The sequence below is a fragment of the Montipora capricornis genome, chromosome 2, assembly GCF_036669925.1.
Source record: "Montipora capricornis isolate CH-2021 chromosome 2, ASM3666992v2, whole genome shotgun sequence".
Lineage (NCBI taxonomy): Eukaryota > Metazoa > Cnidaria > Anthozoa > Scleractinia > Acroporidae > Montipora > Montipora capricornis.
In genome coordinates, this window is record NC_090884.1 from 25,582,367 (window position 1) to 25,599,866 (window position 17,500).

Consider the following 17,500-nt stretch of genomic DNA (forward strand, 5'->3'; position numbering starts at 1 on the left):
TTTAGGTCAAGACAAGGTTTACAATCTGCAGGACTTTTGGCTATCGTGACTTTCATGATAATTTTAAGAAGCGTCTCGTAGTGTTTCTTCTAGAACGAGATTTTCTTTGAAACAGTTGCACCAGTGGTATAAAACAAATACCTATTTGCAGTAACGCTAGAGTTTCAATGTAACCTTCCTTCAGTTTCCTTTGGCCGGCTTTTATGAAGCGTCTTCACACGACGGAACGCCAATTGGGTTAGTGTCCCCCGAACTGACAAAGAAACGGCAACCATACTGGTGTATTAAACTAACTAATGTCCAGTGAGTTCAACTCAATCTTTATAGGCTAACATCACAACACTTATTTTCTCTAGGGTTAAAAAGGCATAGCCGCTTCTCTAGGAGCAAGGATGGCACAGTCGGTTAGTGCGCGGCCTTGGTGCAAGAGGTCCTGAGTTCGATTCCCGGATCTCGCATCCTTGTTTCGACTCCTTTCCTTTCCGTGTAGCTAAGTAGCTTTAAATACCCGTAAAACGGAGCACTGATGGAGAAGGGGGAGTAAAATGAGCGCACCGTCGACCTCAGGTTTGTCAGTTGAATTACTGTTACGAGTTATCGACGTTAAATAAGGTCTACTTTACCCTACCACGTGAGTACAAAACGCTCTTTTGTTACACCATACGATGTACTAGCACCTGACAGTTTGAGTTGGATGCTTAGGTTAACTGTTTAGTTCTTTATCTGCAGCTGAAGTATTTTCGATGAAAGGCAAAATCCAGACAAAACAAAATTGAAGAAATGCCATGCCGATTATTAGAGATCACAAAAAGAGGGGAATGACCCGCAAATAGGAATAAAGAGTCAGAAATTCAATCGAGTACAATAGTGTTTAGTGCAAAAGTGCCCTTTCTAAAAGCAATATACAACAAAACAGGTGATGTAGTTTCAAAGGGAATTTTGACGTTCTATATAAGAAATATATTTTGATGTTGGTGGGGGGAAGACCTGAAGCATCATCCAAAGAATCGTTAAGAATATTTTTTTGAGGATAGTATTTTAAACTTCTGCAACTTACCAGTTAAGGCGACAGTGAGATCGGTAATTTGTTGAGATGACATGTCCTGAATCTGAAGATTTTCAGGTAGCACTGGACCTTAAATAACGAGGCAAAGGTCTCAGAAACTGCTATGTTGAAGAGGTCTTGAACAATTATCTTCTTATTTAGATCCAAAGGCTGAGAGGCCAATACATTGTTTTTAGGATTTTAGACAGCTAAATTAGGTGCTGGCGGTCAATAAAGTTCCTTTCCCTCGAAAGTTACTGATAACCGTATCAATAAAATCATGTACACGACAGTCGTTAACCCCGACCAAGAATTATGAAAATTTTTGAGCGACATTTGAAACAGAATACCTCTAAACATAAAAATAGTCACATACATACCGGCAAGCAGATTTCCAGTTTAAATACAACTCTATTTTCTATTTGCTTGTTATTTATTTATTCATTTTTTATTCATTTAAGGATAAATTCATGTCTATGACTAAGGACATTTTATCAATCAGTCAATCAGAGATTGCCTTTTACCACATAAAGTAAAGCAAAACGCACAAGAGATCCCAAAATTTGACATCTACAGGATTAATCAAATACCAATATTAAAAGATATAAAGACATTTATACCACTATTTTCTCACCTGTCGTTCCAGCTGGTGTGATTTCCCTCAAGTGCTGGACAACGTCAAGTCTGCCACAACATTTAGCTTCTCGTGTAAAGCGGCGGATCAGTGCCTTGGTCTCAACATCTGGGTTGTCCAGTGAGGCTTCACTGAGTAGAACAATAGCTCTTTCTTCGCTTTCTAAAGAATTTGAAAATTTAACGTTGAAATACATACAAACTTTACTGCAACTCCCTGCAAGGGTTTTTCAGTTACAAAACTACATAACTAGCATACTAGTTACTAAATACGCATTAAAAATTAGTGGAATACGATACGAAAGAGAAGGAAAACTACAATGGATTTACTATTTACAATTTCATAGATTAATCAGAAAAAAAGTGGGTCAGCAAGTCCTTTCCTAAAAACTTTGACAGAGTCTGAAGATAACATCGTCTCTTTGTCAACAACGACATCCTTTTTAAGTCCAGACTTGGTACAAACGATTGGTTTCTTCGCACTGCACAACTCAGAGAGCGACCAGCAATGAAGACCGTGCTCCTCGTTGCATCCTTCAAGATCATGTGAATCCCAGTAATGCACAAGAGACCCTCCTGGACAGCACACTGGGCACAGCACCGCCCTTTCATATCTCATGTTTCTTAACCAGAAAAACTCTTTGCGCATGCTCTCTAACATCAAGCCTAGCTGCCAGCAAATAACACTGGCACAAGCATATGCAGTTGCCTTTTGCTGGTCTTCTGCGTAAATAGCAACTTCAACAGTCGACGTGTGGCATACGAAGATCACAGAACAGATTTTGTCTCCACACGTAATGAATCTAACAACGTTCTGGAACAACTCAAGTTCCGCTGGCCTTAAAAATGTGCCTTTGCCCCACCGAAAGAAGTGTACGACAAATCGATGAAACAAACCCGCAGGGACTTTTCCAGATTTAAATTTGACAAGCAGTGATGGGATTTGTGCTGAAGAAACCACCTCCACAATTTCAGTAGATGGACGGGTTTTCAGCATAGATGGTACCAAGTAACTCTTTGGATTTTCCGAAGACAAAAGGCACAGCAAACTAAATTTTTCCATGATTGTAATAAGACCTTCGTACAGTCCTTCCTTTTCGCTTAAAGTTCCCCAAACATGACTCAACAGTTCCTCGTGCAAGATTCCTTCCTTTTCAAGCTTGGACCAGAGGTCAACAAATTCCTTTTCCTTTCTGTTATAGCGCTTGACAGTTATTACATTTTTAAACACATCGATTAACCACTGCATATCTAATACCACCAATTCGTTCAAAGCTGGGGTGTCATCAAAATGAATCAAAATTCGCAGGTCATGCAAATAGTTCATCACTGTCTCAAACTCTACGTCATCAACGATATCGCAAGATTTTGCAATGTCCTTTGCCCTTTCACGGGTAACAAAGTGCTTTCCTTCTTCTTTTAATTCTCGTAGAGCCTTGTCAAATTTTAGCCATTTGATTGGAATGGTTTCGCTAACATGTGGTAATCCTTTCGCAACGTCATACACTTCTTCTCTCAAACTTTTCACTTCCGGACACTCAAACTCTGTACCGGATTTTGTGTTATCCACAACGAAAACGTCAGACAAGTGGATTCCATATGGTTTGCTCTTTAGACATCCAAAGATCTCATGGGCAATCTCTGTCGGACGTTTCTTCTTATCATAGGGTGTATCGGCATGAGTGCACACTAAAAAGACAGGAGGTAGCTTTCGTGGCAACATCCTATTCACAGCAGCAGTTTTATCTGCGCTCTTGGGGGCATCTCCCGCCAGAGATGCCACAGACCACATCCAAAAATCCAGGTAATCTAAATTGGTCTTTAGATTAACGCTCTCTTGAAATTTCTTGTATACACCTTGTTTTACAACGGGCTTGGCCATGTCGTGAGGATTTAAGCTGAGATCATACACCAAACAGTAGATTGCTTGTTCTGTTAGGAAGATCGGATGCGTGTCGTAGTAAACTGATTGACCAGCAAAATCCCACAGAGTTAAAAACACATGTTCTCTGTTATTGTCTAAGTCACCTTTAAGTAACGTTTCAGTTTCCACTGGTAGGATACGGTTGAAATCAGTACGAGCTTCTTGACTGTGCAATGATGGGAAGGGTGAGATTTCAGGCACATCTTTCTTGGGAATTTGTTTGTATGTTTCACTGTGTCCGGTATGCCTTTCTGGTTGAATGGTATCTGTCATTGTCGCTCTTTCCCATTCATCATCCGAGGGAGTTTTTGTATCTTCTGTGCTTGTTTTAGACAAGAGGCTTTCATTTCCCTTCATTAAGTCGTGCACAATTTTCATTGCTGCATGACGGTCAAACGACATATCTCCTTCACCATCTTGCTGTTCAGGTACAGTCCCTGTTCTGAACGCGTCAGTGGTCACCTTGAAATACGAAGGATCCACATCTATTCCCACGGTGCTATCTTCTTCCGGGTCAAAACAGATCCCTTTAAACGACTTCTTTAAGCTCGTCTTTCCGGCTCTATCTTGTCCAATCAGCATTATTGGAACTCTCTTGAGGGACGTTCTACCGTCAGCGAGGGCCTTGAAATAGGATTACACAGCTGATAAACCACGTGCAAGAATTTCAGGAGGAACTAGAATTCGAAAGAACAAATTAAATATTAAATCTGAAAAATGAGGCCTGCTTTTGCCAATTACAAATGTGGGATTTGGAAATGTTCTTGAGGACAGCTTGAAGTGTAAGGACATTTGGAAGAGCACATCCAAACCTGGGGACGAAACATGGAAGGAAAATACTTCTATATATTTGAACTTGGGAGTGTGTATGGCTCAGTGAAAGGGATCATTGCAGTTATGAAGGAAATTGAGCAGCTGTCTACATCTACATCTACATCTACATAATTAATTTAAAAAATTCTACAAGGACATTCACAAATTCCAGTGCAAAGATAAAATGAGTAAATAAATATCTGCAACTAAGGTAATAAATAATTGTGGTATAACAATGATGAAATAAATAATTGTTTTAGTGTAATTTTCAGCGGTGAAGTGCAAAACAACGGGCTAAAACAAGATAAAAAGGCACGAAAAGTGCTTTATTGGCTTGGCAACCGCACCTCCAAAATGTTATATTCACCGGGTAGCGCGGTGAATATAACACTAAATTCTTATATTCACCGTTGAAAATTATACTAATAATTGGTTGGACTAAAACTTAATCGGAGATAAAATTATGTGAAAGAAGCAAGAAAAAATCCATTCTCAGTGAAGGAGATTCAAACCCATGACCGTGCAATTGCACTGCACTTGGTCTACCAACTGAGCTATCAAGCCAACTGTAAGTAGAAGTCTGAAAAAAATTCATGCTCAGTGAACGGGATTCGAACCCATGACCATGCGATGGATATCAAGCCAACTGGGAACTGATCACTTGTAAGTAGAAAGTCCGGGTTCAAAATCCAATCCACGGATATGATTTATTCCCTTATTTTCCCTGCTACCTCAAGTCTTTGGTCACAGCGTCCTAAATTAACGATAATAGTAAATTACCAATTAATGATAATCGTTAGTTTAGAGAGGATATCATGTTGGAAATAGGTCCATGCTCAGTGAACAGGATTCGAACCAATGACCATGCAAATGCGATGCACTTACTCTTTCAACTGACTTATCAAGCCAACTGAGAGTTGTTCACTTGCAAGTTCGTATTGTATCCCGTAGTTGGTGAATATACCAATACTGAGAAGTATTTGATATGCGGAGTAGTTCTAGATTTTTTCAGGCTTCTTTAGAAAGTTTTCATAACTGCGATGACCACTTTCTTTGAGACCTTAGTCCACTTAGTTTCTGATTCTAAACGTGGCATCCTTCAGGGAAAAATAATTATTATACCAAACGCGCGCACAATATTTGGTTACGCCCAGATATATATGTTTCAAACACCAAATGAACCCGTCCACAAATCTTTTGAAAATCAACTCAAAAATCGAAGAGGATTCAGGATCTCTTCCCTTAAGTATAAGTCTTTCATTGCCGTGAAATCTCTGAGTTTGTTTTAAGCCCCATTTGGAGTTATAAAGGCAAGAATACACACTCAACTGAAGAAAACGTTTGGCCTTAGAGTTCCCCTCGCCACTCCCTCACCCCATTAATCTGCTGCGTTACCAGCGTGGTGGCCTTGATGGTGTAGTGGCTTAGCATGCCTGACTAGTAATCAGGGAGACGTGGGTTCGAGTCCCGCTCAAGGCAGAAACCAATTTTTCTGATGAGTGTGTGAACAATATTCGTTTCATGAAAAACAACCAACAATTCGTTAATGCAGTGGTTACGCCCTCGGAAGAGTCAGTCTGTTGAATCCAAACCGTAGCTATTTTTCCTCCAATACAAGATCAGCATGATTACTTTCAGTACAATATTTACATTACAAACCTGAGGCACCTTCATGTTTAATTTCGTGAATGATAGAACTTTGGACTTTCCTTACAAAATGGAAGAAATCAGGAAGCTTTTTAGTTATTTCTGCAGGTTCCCAATTTCCACTGTCAAGCAACTCGTCCCACTCTTTGCAATGAAGATGGAAGTCGGTCTCCTAAAAACGAAAAATAAAATGGAACTCGTATGTTTGTCTCCTAACAGAACGAGAAATAAAAGAGATGTCTGGTTATGGTAGATAAATACAAACACGCTGTGATTAAAAGCAAAAAAGCGAATTAACTACATTTCACATCCCAACTCATTTAATTTTGTACATGAAGTTAAAATATCTCAAGGGTATGTAGTTGGCTGATTGTAAGGTTCTCTGCCTGTGAAAATTTGGGGCGAACAACCGTTGAATTATCGTAAATTTTTTCCAAAGTACGTTAACTTAGCAAAGATTGAATTCAAAGGACATGAACGCACAGATACTGTAGTACTCTTAAGAATAGTAACAAGAATATTTAGTGAGGCTTAAAGCATTAAAATGAAAAACTTGCTAAACAAACAGGAATAATCGAACTTGCTGCAAATGTTGGTAAAACTGGCTTCTCCCATTGGATGTGTTATGTATGCCTTTTTTGCTTAAACATGAAACATAGACGTGGTAGAACCATAAGCCCCCGGGGTTTTTTATTGTTAGTTCCTTACTTAAAGCACGAATTATTTACGGGATAAAACCATTTTGACTTTATTTTTTGTTTATCCTTGACGAAAAGCAATCAAATAAAGAAAACCAAGAACAAAACAATCTAAAATGAGTTAAAACAAGAAGAGGTGGAAAAATAATAAATATCCCCTAGCATAGGAAGTTTGCAATAAGAGTGTACCGCTATACTGAGTAGGTACCACCACAGTCTTGCATTTTCCTTTAAAAATGAGAGTGCCAAATAAACTTCCGACAGGAAATCGAATAATTGGAATATCTTTTTGGATTGAAACCGGCAAAAAATTCAGGACATTTTTTTTCCCAAACCGTTTTCCACCTGAACACGAAAACCGTCGACTGTTAAGAGCTTTAGTTGACGTAGTATGCCCGTGTAGCCGCGTCGAGCTACAGAAAGCACGTGAAAAATTAAGCCTCGTTTATGTTTAGGTGTCCTGATTACAATCGAAAAATAGTACCTGGTCAGCAGTCAACATAAAAAAAAAACATCTGACCTCATTGAGCTCTAAAGGTGATCCCGGGATATTTTCACGTGATCTTGGTCAGCGGATACCTTGTCTTGACAGATGTCAATTGACCATAACATGGATGTCCAATATCAGATGTACGCTGTAAATATTGGCCTTAGTGATTATTACTATAAGGATATTATTAAATTGTTAGGCAACTTCGTGCCAGGAAGCCAGGATTACCATGAGAAAAGCAACTCATGGGGTTACCATATTTTCTTACCAATGGATCTTCACGCGTGCGCCTTTGGTATTTTAGTTATTTTTCAATTTTAATTTTTGCTTGAAATGGAGGGGGCTAATCCCACCCCCCCCCCCCCCTCCAATTATATTTTCATAGTCATGTTTTGTAAGATACCGCATCCCTGCGCATGACTGAAAGATGCAAACATTTTCCGAAAAATGGTTAACTCTGCCTCCTCGACAAACTCCAGTGAAGAGATAGAAGGTTACAACATCTATAGGCTCGATCGTTTACAGAAAACTGGCGCTGGAGTCTGCGTGTATGTCAGGCATGGCTCAAAGGCAAGTTTTAAAGGACCTTGAAGGGATTGGAGAATCTGAACTTCACCAACTATGGCTGCAAGTGAAAAACAAGAAAATGCGATCGTTTTTGCTGTGTGTTGTTTATACACCTCCCTAGATTGGCCTCTCATGCCTAGCAAATGAACTCATGCATAATTATGGGAAAGCTCTATCACTCAAAAAGGAGATCGCGCTGACAGGAGATGTAAATTGGGATTTACTGGTCAAGCACCCTAGAGAAGATGCGCTGCTCCCATTTTGTACCTCTGTGAACGCTACCCAGCTGACAGATAACCTTACCAGGGTCATTAAATCATCGTGCTGCTTCATCGATGCTAATTGTGATAGTATTAAATCACGATCAAGTTAAGAAATCGAGTAGAGCGCTTGAATTGACTATTAGTGACCATTATTTAGTCTATGCCTCTTTGACCTGAACGCTCCTAACCTAGCTCCGAACTTCATTCCCCACGCGAAGTTTTAAGAACTATAAAGCTGATCAGTTTTCTAATGATATTGGACATATCCCTCGAGACATCGCACAGCTTCAAAAGGAGTCAGTCGACGAAAAATTGGAGGCTTTCAACGATTTAATTGTTTCTCACATGTTTCAATGCTCATGCAGCAATGAAAACAGTAAAAGTTAAGGCGCAAACCAAGTCCAGTCATCACCGCAGAAATTAGGGAGCTTATAACGGCAAAGAACCAACTCAACAAGAAGGCTTGGAGAAGTGAAATTGGAACGCCGGACTGGGCTGGGAAGCATTTATGCGTCTAAGGCAAGGAATAAAGCAGTCTATTAGACAAGCGGAACGCGACTTTTATAACAAAGGCAATAGTGGCTGCATATGGAAGAAAATACTAGAAATCGTCAGTACACAAAGCAGATCAGTGTACTGGCGAATGAGTTCAATCATTAACGGGGCAAATAAACCAAAAGAACTTGCAAGATCATATGATCTCCTCAATCACTACTAACGTGCCCCATCCCGATGATCATCAGTAATTTGTTTCAGCCAGGAACCTGTGCGGATGTACAGAAGGTGATTTAGCTATGCCCAGACTAGTAGTTAGAATACAATACGTACAAATTTTATTAGCACTCCCCAAGGGGGCTTTTAAAACTAATATTACTAAATACTGTACGTTACATTAAAATCAAAATCAATTAAAATGTAGAAAGGTAAGATAAAAGGCATGCCGAGAAATTGCAAAATTGATATGCAAGAGTGTAAAACTATGTGACGAAATTGTGCTATGAAGATGAAAATGCACGTAAGAGTTTACCTCGTAATGTTCTTCTAAAAGTATTAAGAGATTCGCTTTCCTTAAGATTACTTTCTAGACTATCCCATGATAACACTGTTCGATAAAAAAGGTCCTTTGACCTGTAGTGGTCTTAAAAAAAGAGAACTATCTAATAGTTGCGAATTAGGCAGTTAATTAGTAGTTAAGGAAAGGTTACGTTTATACAAACGTTGACCGTGTAGCACCTATATTTTAAACAGAATTAACTGAAGAGAGTGTAGTGTAACGTGAAGTGCTAGATTTCTATCCCATATGAACCACGTGAGCGTTAGCCCTACTGATAGAACTGGGTCCACACAAGGACAGAGAAAAACTCTGACCAGGGTGGGAATTGATCCCACGACCTTTGGTTCCTTGTACTTGTACATGTTAATTGCCGTGACTTAAACATCTTCAGTTCCCACGTTGTAGCTGACGTTGTAGCTCAGCTCAGTCGGTAGAGCGGCAGAGATCTAACCCGAAGGTCGTGGGTTCAATTCCCACCCTGGTCAGAGTTTTTCTCTGCCCTTGTGTGAGCCCAGTTCCATCAGTAGGGATAACGCTCACGTGGTTCATATGGGATAGAAATATAGCACTTCACGTTACACTACACTCTCTTTACTTAATAGTTAAGAATGCCTTGAACAGCGTTCACGCATTGCAATATCATTGTCGGAACCACTACCACTAACCCACAGTGTACCACAGGGCTCAAATTTTGGGTCCCATGCTTTTTGGCCTCTACATGAATGATCTTCCTGAAGTTATCAAGTCAAGTAACATTGAGTCCTATCTTGATGAAACGAAAATATATCTGTCGCCCTCAACGAAGGGTTTGGATACATGTTTACGCCAAGTTGCTCAAGACCTTCAACATGTGGCTGAGTGGTGTTGTGCACATCATCTACTGATTAATCCTGACAAGACTAAGCTGATGCTGTTTGGAGTGTAATGTGAAGTGCTAGATTTCTATCCCATATCCAGGTCCCATAGACCAGGGTGGGTCAGAGTTTTTCTCTGTCCTTGTGTGGGCCCATTTCCATCAGTAGGGTTAACGCTCACATGGTTCATATGGGATAGAAATCTAGCACTTCACATTACACTCTATTCAGTTAACTCTGTTTAAAATATGACCGTTTGTATAAACGTAGCCTTTCCTTGAGCTCCTATCTAAGATGCGTAATATTACCGTGCCCTTCCTGCCAAGGGATCTGGGCCTTATACTTGACTCAAAGCTGACTTTTAATTCCCCCCTTTTACCTACATTATGCCAAATTAATAGGGTCCGGCACTAACAGCTTATTTTCTAGAGGTTTTTTGTACATTATTTTTGAACTCAATAGTTTTCAGTAAACTGTATTCTATTTCTCAACAGTATGGTCCGGGACCTCGTGTGGATATATTTACAAACTACAGCTGATGCAAAGTATTGCGGCCCGTATTTGAATGAACGCTAGAAATCTTGATCACATTTCAATATTGAATGAACTTAGATGGCTCACCATTGAAGAACTTCTGAACTTGCGCAACATAACTATGATTTATAAATACATTAACAGCTTAGCTCCAACCTATTTAAGTTCTAAATAAAACTTTTTAAACGTTCTGAGACGCACTCATGTAACACTGGACACAAAAACAAACTCAGTTTACCCAGATGTAGGTTATCTGCAACACAACGTGGCTTCTAGCTTGGAGCACTTAGACCTTGGATTAACCTTTCTATCGCTACGCGGAACTCGCACTCAGTTTCACAGTTCAAGAAGAGCGTGAAAAGTGAAATGTGGCGAACAAATTATGGAGATTAGTTGGATTTGGAGATAACGTATGCTAGATAGATATCTACTTATTTGAATTTACACAAGTTATTTGTTTTAAGAAAGAATGGAACTAGGTATATTTTAGATTGTACTTTTTTTTGGTTTCCTTACTCCGTGTAAATTAACTCTGAAAAGCCCCTTGGGGAGAATTAATAAAGTGTATTGCATTGAATGATGTAGGCTTTTGAGCAGGGGCAAGAATATTTCAATGTCTCTGACATCGAACGGTATTAGCTGAGGGTCTGTTGTTTTTGTACAGCTGGAAGCGTGGCTTTGTGGTTAGTTTGTTTTGGGTAGTACGCTGTTGAACTTCTCAACTACGATAGTGGAATAGCCAACTGGTCTCCCTCCCAATTGAGATTGAAAAATGTTATGTTATGAATTCACTATTTTTTTTTCATTGGCTCTGAAAAACCCCTGAGAAAAGCGGTTTATAGAGTCTTATTGCTCATGTGATCAGTAACCTTGTTTTCCCACCGAAGCAAAAGAAAACGTTTGTGTGACAATAGAGCTCAATTCCCGGAGGATTAGTTAAGAACACCATTATGGCCGCCGTTCCATTTTTTAGGGACACCAACATGGCCGCCGTGACGCCACGTGAAAACACTGTATTGAGTAAATATTATTTAATGTTTATTTTTTTCAATTATTTATATTTATGGCCTAAAACATTCTCCGATGACAAAGACAACTATTAAAGAGTAATGTGAAGTGCTAGGTTACCCTTTAATAGTTAAGTCTGTTGCAATAGAAGTGCTACATGGCCAACGTTTGCAAAAACGTAACCCTTCCTTGTACCTCTCCCATGACAAAGGTTATGTATTTTGCAGTTGTAGGCTGTTTTTTAATTCCACCTCTTTGAATTGATTGGCTTGTATAACTTGCCCTTAACCGAGGCCCCCACCTGGCATCCCCTAAGTTAAAAGTTACACAGAAACACAGAAACTCTGGACAGAAACCAAGGAATCAAGGTTAAAAGAAGGTGGTCTTAGTCACACCTTTTTGACGCCAATTCCCTTGTGTGTACTCTCCTTAGAGAGAATAATTGAGAAGTCTTCCGAGAAACGATACTTAGCTCGTTTTGAACAGCGCATATAGGACAGCTGAAATCCATCTGGTACAAATTTCTCATCTGGAAGACGAAGTCCAAAACCATCTTCATCTGAAAATGTAACTTTGGAGAGATATCTCAGCAAAGCATTTCTTGTGTCCTCTTTGGGCACTAAGTCCATGTCACGAGCATTGTCTAAAATAAAGGGAGAGAAGCAACTATGTAAACCAGGGTGAACACATTATCACCATTGAAACAAAAAAAATTGAAAAATATCTGCTTTCCCTATCGATGACAAAGGAAGGGAATTTGCTCAGCATCAACAATTTTACTCGGTTTTCTTTCAAATCTGACCAGTTATTTCTCTTCGCGTACCGCTGGAAACCTCCTAGAAAGGTATTAATCCGACACTTGATAATGATGATGCAAACGCCTTTAAATACAACGCTTTTATTTAGGTCCACACTAATATTTTTTGCATGCATACGTTGTCGACGCTTGACAGTAATGTACACGCATTAGAAAGATTCATTATGTTATTTAACATACCTGCTAGTACAAGCATAGCGAGTCTGCAATCAAATTTGCAGCCAGGAAATAAGATGTTTGCCCGCAGATAGTTTTGAGGTCGTAAAATTAACCATCCACGGCATCGAGAACTCGTAAATGGGTCATTAAAGTCCACTTCGTCCAAAATGTTCTTTACCTCAGCATAAGGGATTGGTATACCCTCCCACTTTTCTCCAACATTCTGTTTTGTGACCCATACCTGGAAGAGAAAAGACCAGTCCAATCTACAGGGTTCGTTTTCAGTACACCTGGCTTCAACGTAATACTAAACCAAAGAAAGCTCCCTTCATGCTCCAGTCTTGTTATCTACCAAGAAGGAACAAAGCTACGAGGCTGTAAACGGGGCTTGCTTTACGATGTACGTTCTTGCAGTTATGTTGCCATTATACAAAAGCAAAAGTTGGAGAACTTCATTTGAAGAAATCATAAGGAAACTACTGTTTATTCTCTTAACTGCAGGATTCTCATCTCTGATGGTATTCCAATAATACTACAAGCTGAGATATAACTCAGTTACCCTACCGCCATACCGCCGCAGCATTTTCTAGTTAACTAGAAGATCTTTCTAGTCATTCCAGACAAGAATTTCAGTCAAATGGTCAAAACCGTTATCCTTAAGGTGACTGAACACAGTTTTTAAGTACTTATACTCCCATTTCTGTGATATTTATACAGTTTGTGCCTGGAAGCTCAAACTTGGTCACTGATGAGTGCAACCATCAAGGTTTCTATTTTGACAGTTAAGGTGGTCTGTAGGCTGTTACTATGGTAATGCATTTAAATTGGAACAGGGCCTAAAGGATGATTATTTCTCATTTATGCAAAATTTTCTCATTAGTTTGTTGCAGCATTTGCTTACTTAAAATAATAAAAATAAAGTACTTTTAACAACTGTTATATCATTACAACAGACAGATTTTTCATAATTAGCTGATAGACCTTATTTAGTTTTATCTCGCTCATATACGGCTGCATATCATTTGCATATCATTTTTGGCACGCCAAAACAAAATGGCGGAAGTTAATGAAGTTCTAGCCTCATTTGCATCAAATCCGCTATTTTTAATGAGGTCATCGCATTCACCACCTGTCACGCCCGGGTCTGCCTCTACCAGGCCTTGCTTAACCTCAACGAATGCGATTCTGACACGCACTCGGTCGTCTACGACCATTGATGCAACGATCTACCCTTGCTCCCAGCGCGGGGCGCCTCTTCTTTCCGATTTCAAAGACGATATCAACACCAGGGATTACATCTTTGAATACTGCTCAGGTGGCCCCAAGAATTACGGGTACCAGATGCACCGAGGCAAAGTCATTTCCAAAGTCCGAGGGTGCGTAATTGAACTTCTATGTCTTCCGTCAAAACATAGATATGGTTTATCAATTAAACATGCTAACCATGAACACCTTTGCTTAAAAATAATTAATAAAACTATAGTGCTTTATTGTTTCTAAGATGGTATCTATAATATTGAGCAGCCTGACCAGACATTTCAATAAAGTGGTCGGATTAACGAAGTAATTTTATAAAGAAAATAACGACTGGGGACTTCCAAAAGTGATCGTTGGTGGTCGGAGTGGTCGGATTAATAAGGTTTCCAGATAAGATAGGCTCAGTCTCCAGCCGTAGGTCGCGGGCGCACTGAGACACCCACGGCTGGAGACTGAGCCTTCAGATAAGAAAAGAACTGAACTTTCGTTCGGGCAACAATAAAGTGGTGGTCATAAAAGGGTTGTCGTATTATCGAGGAAATCTTAAGGCGGGGTTGTACTGTATTTAGGGACACCAAACAAAAAATACTTACAGTGATCAATCTTGGATGAGACGAATGCATGAATGTGCGTGATACACATTATTTCTTTAGGTAAAAACACCTCCATAAAGGTCTGTGAAAATTCGGTGTCACATACCTGGTATGGGGTAATAGGGTGCGGGTAATATGCTCATGGCCTTACCTTGAATTTTAATTCACCTCCATTTGGCATTTTAAATGCTAAATCATATCTTGATAGATAGTCGTCATATTCAGGATGCAACTCATTGCCCAAGTGTTGTTGCACAAATTTCTCATCGAAGTTGATCCCTCCTTTAAATACAGTTTTCCCCTTCGTTCCCTCCAAGAGCTTGTGGACAGCGTTTTCAATACTCCACTCACGATCAGTGTCTAACAAACACACAAATAAGAACAAAGAAACATACAGGCCTAGTCAATCAGATCCAACTTGCTGGTACCAGTTCAACATAATCCAGCATGCTGCACTTGTTTGGGCACCATGTTGGACGATTTTGAGAGATAATGGATGATGTTGAACGAAGACTGATTCCCATCAAACATCGAACATGGTCTTCATCATCATCATCATCGACATTCCATTCCTGTATTTTATTCTTGGGCGTCAACAACAATATTGAATGTATTTGGCCACGGTATTCAACATTGTTGAATGCATGCATGCCTATTAAAGTGAAACAGAACTATTGGCATCCATGTTGATGATCATGAATTCACCAGTCGCCCTGTGAGTAAAAACCAACAGAATGGGAAGTGGGAAAAGTTCTAAATCTTTGAACAATAAAAGATTCACAACGTCTCTTCAAATAGAAAGGGAAAAGGAAAAAGGAGCTCTGTGGCGGCTAGGCTTGGGGAATCACGAAGTTTATCCGAGGGAGAAGCTGAGACATTGACTGATCTACTACAACAAAGACCATGCATGCATGGGGCTCAATGCAGTTGGTAAAAAATCCTTGGATCATTGTTCACCGCAAGAATGAAATGAAAAAAACAATTAAAAAGCAGAAATAATCCATTTCACGGATCTGACATCTGGAATGTTTGGAAATTCCAACCAACATTTTGTCGTATACATGTACATGTACATTGCACCCAAGAGCAAACATTGCCAAATTTACCTTGTTAAACATTTGTATAAATTACGTACTAAAAGGGCACACAAAGATTATCCTTTCCCACCGGATACGACCACCATTTAGCTCTTAGTGGTTACAATATTTCAGTCACATCCATGTATCTGCAAACTGAAAATAATACCTTCATCGGGCTGGTGAATAAAAACGGTTCCAAAGTGACACCATATATCGGCTTTCAGATGATGTTTTGTTTCCATTTCACGTTTATGCGTTTCAAGCGAGTGCAACAATTCTACCGCTAAATCCTTAAAATAAATTGGGTCATTCCCAGGACTGAGAAATTCCTGAAAAAGCAAAAGAAAAAGTGCTTTCAGAGAATCTTCATGATAACGATAACTGGCCCTGCCAATTAATTACTTCAAAAGGTTGATTAACTAACCAGTCATTCATTTACTTAATTAATAGATTAATTAATTAAATGGAAAGCCTTACTATCGGCCTTAGGGACCAAATTACGAGGAGTACATCTGGACAAGATTTGTGAGAAAGTGTATACAAGTCGCCTTTGGCAGCTGCTAAAATGGTCCATGTTTGATCCCCGAGTGCAGTACCACAGTCAGATGTACATTGTAATATTTCGCTCGGAGGCAATTTGATGAGGCAGCAAAATCATAGTACCCGGAGAAAAACCATGAGTCAGGTTGAGGTCAACCGAAACTCAGACTGACTTCAGTCTGACTCTTTCAGTCTGAGCATTACGCCAGCCTAACTCCAAGGATGCCGGCTGTATTACATGTAGCAAAAGAAAGAGTAAAAGGAGGGTCCAGAGGAAAAGTGACAGCAGAATGCATTGTCATAACAAAGGAGGATAAGACGGGGACAAATGACTGATCACCTGAAATGAATGGTGATGATGACGATGATGAGGATGGTCATGATGGTGATTGCTTTACTTAGTTGGGGGCATTTCAAACTAATATGTACGAGTCTTCAAACGAATATGTACGAGTCCTGACAAGAGACATGTACCTCTAGTTCATAACTTTGGATTGATCTTAACCGGTACCCTGCTTGGGCGCCATCTTCTTTATCCAATCTGAGGTTAGTATTTGCAGGCATATTAAAATCATCAATGTAGCAATGAATTCTGTTTGAACATTTTTGTTCACGCTTTACTTTTCCTCCTTCCTGAAAGCAAAGCCAAATGATATACATTATCAGTCGAATTGCCAACATTCATGGATGTACCCGTGCTGCCAAAATCTGCTAAAGAGCAGAAGGCATATTTCTATTACCCTTAAAAGTCTGACTGAAAGTGATCTCAAGTCTTTTCACTTCACTTTGCTTTTCCGTCATTTTACAAGCGAATATGTTTTGCGAGAAAACACGTAAAAACATTGTTACACGTAATATCACTGTAGGTAGTCAAACCTCTTTTTCCAGATAGCCATCTCATCCATTACCGTTTTCAACATGTTTTAAACCATGTTGTGTAAAATTTTAACAGAGGCCACAACATCGTGAACTCCATGCTCTACTCTTTTCAGACACTGTGTGGGTTCTTTAAAACTCTACTGTCATATTTAAGAACAAGGGTTGTGAGCAGGAATCTATAGCTTATCATTCTTATCTGAGAAGACTAGAAAGTTGCATTTCTAGAGCAGCAGTTTTCTCGGTTACATAAGATTCTGAAAGGTAGTCAATAAGTAAATCAAGACAATGCCCTGACGTTCTGCAGACTAGCACCCCACTCAATAAAGCCATCTAGGCGGATGGTTTCTCTCAGGCAAAACTGCTGAATGACCGCACAGGGTAGGCTTTGGAAAAGCTCTCCACAGAAAGCACTTCCAGAACACGAGGTTGCTTCTCCGAAATTAAAGCAGCAATTAAAGAGGGGGACAATTTTACTTACGTTTAAGTTACTGCAGTTGTAGAAATTCAGTCAGAAGGAAATTCAATCTGGAAAGCAGTATCTATATGCATATCTTGGATACCTCTTCGCAATGATATGCGCAGTGGGATATGCGTGGTGCAAAACAAGGGAATGACCTTAAGCAATAAGATTGCAATTCTCACTACC

The 17,500-nt window shown here is 39.6% G+C and overlaps 1 protein-coding gene, 1 non-coding gene and 1 pseudogene across 2 annotated transcripts in view; 1 reads left to right on the plus strand and 2 right to left on the minus strand.

Moving 5' to 3' along the window:
- The window catches only part of LOC138039172 (uncharacterized), a 3,018-nt gene extending 1,031 nt beyond the window's left edge, over nt 1-1,987 (minus strand). The window contains exons 1-2 of the mRNA XM_068885362.1: nt 1,680-1,987; nt 1,058-1,135 (exon numbers count right to left, since the gene is read on the minus strand). Coding sequence (XP_068741463.1) covers nt 1,058-1,135; nt 1,680-1,875 — 274 coding nt within the window. The 5' untranslated portion in view covers nt 1,876-1,987. The remainder of the gene's footprint in view (nt 1-1,057; nt 1,136-1,679) is intronic.
- Nucleotides 1,977-17,500, minus strand: part of LOC138036994 (uncharacterized) — a 15,583-nt pseudogene continuing 59 nt past the window's right edge.
- On the plus strand, nt 5,821-5,894 carry Trnat-agu (transfer RNA threonine (anticodon AGU)). The gene has a single exon. It is a non-coding gene; the product is annotated as a tRNA-Thr (tRNA).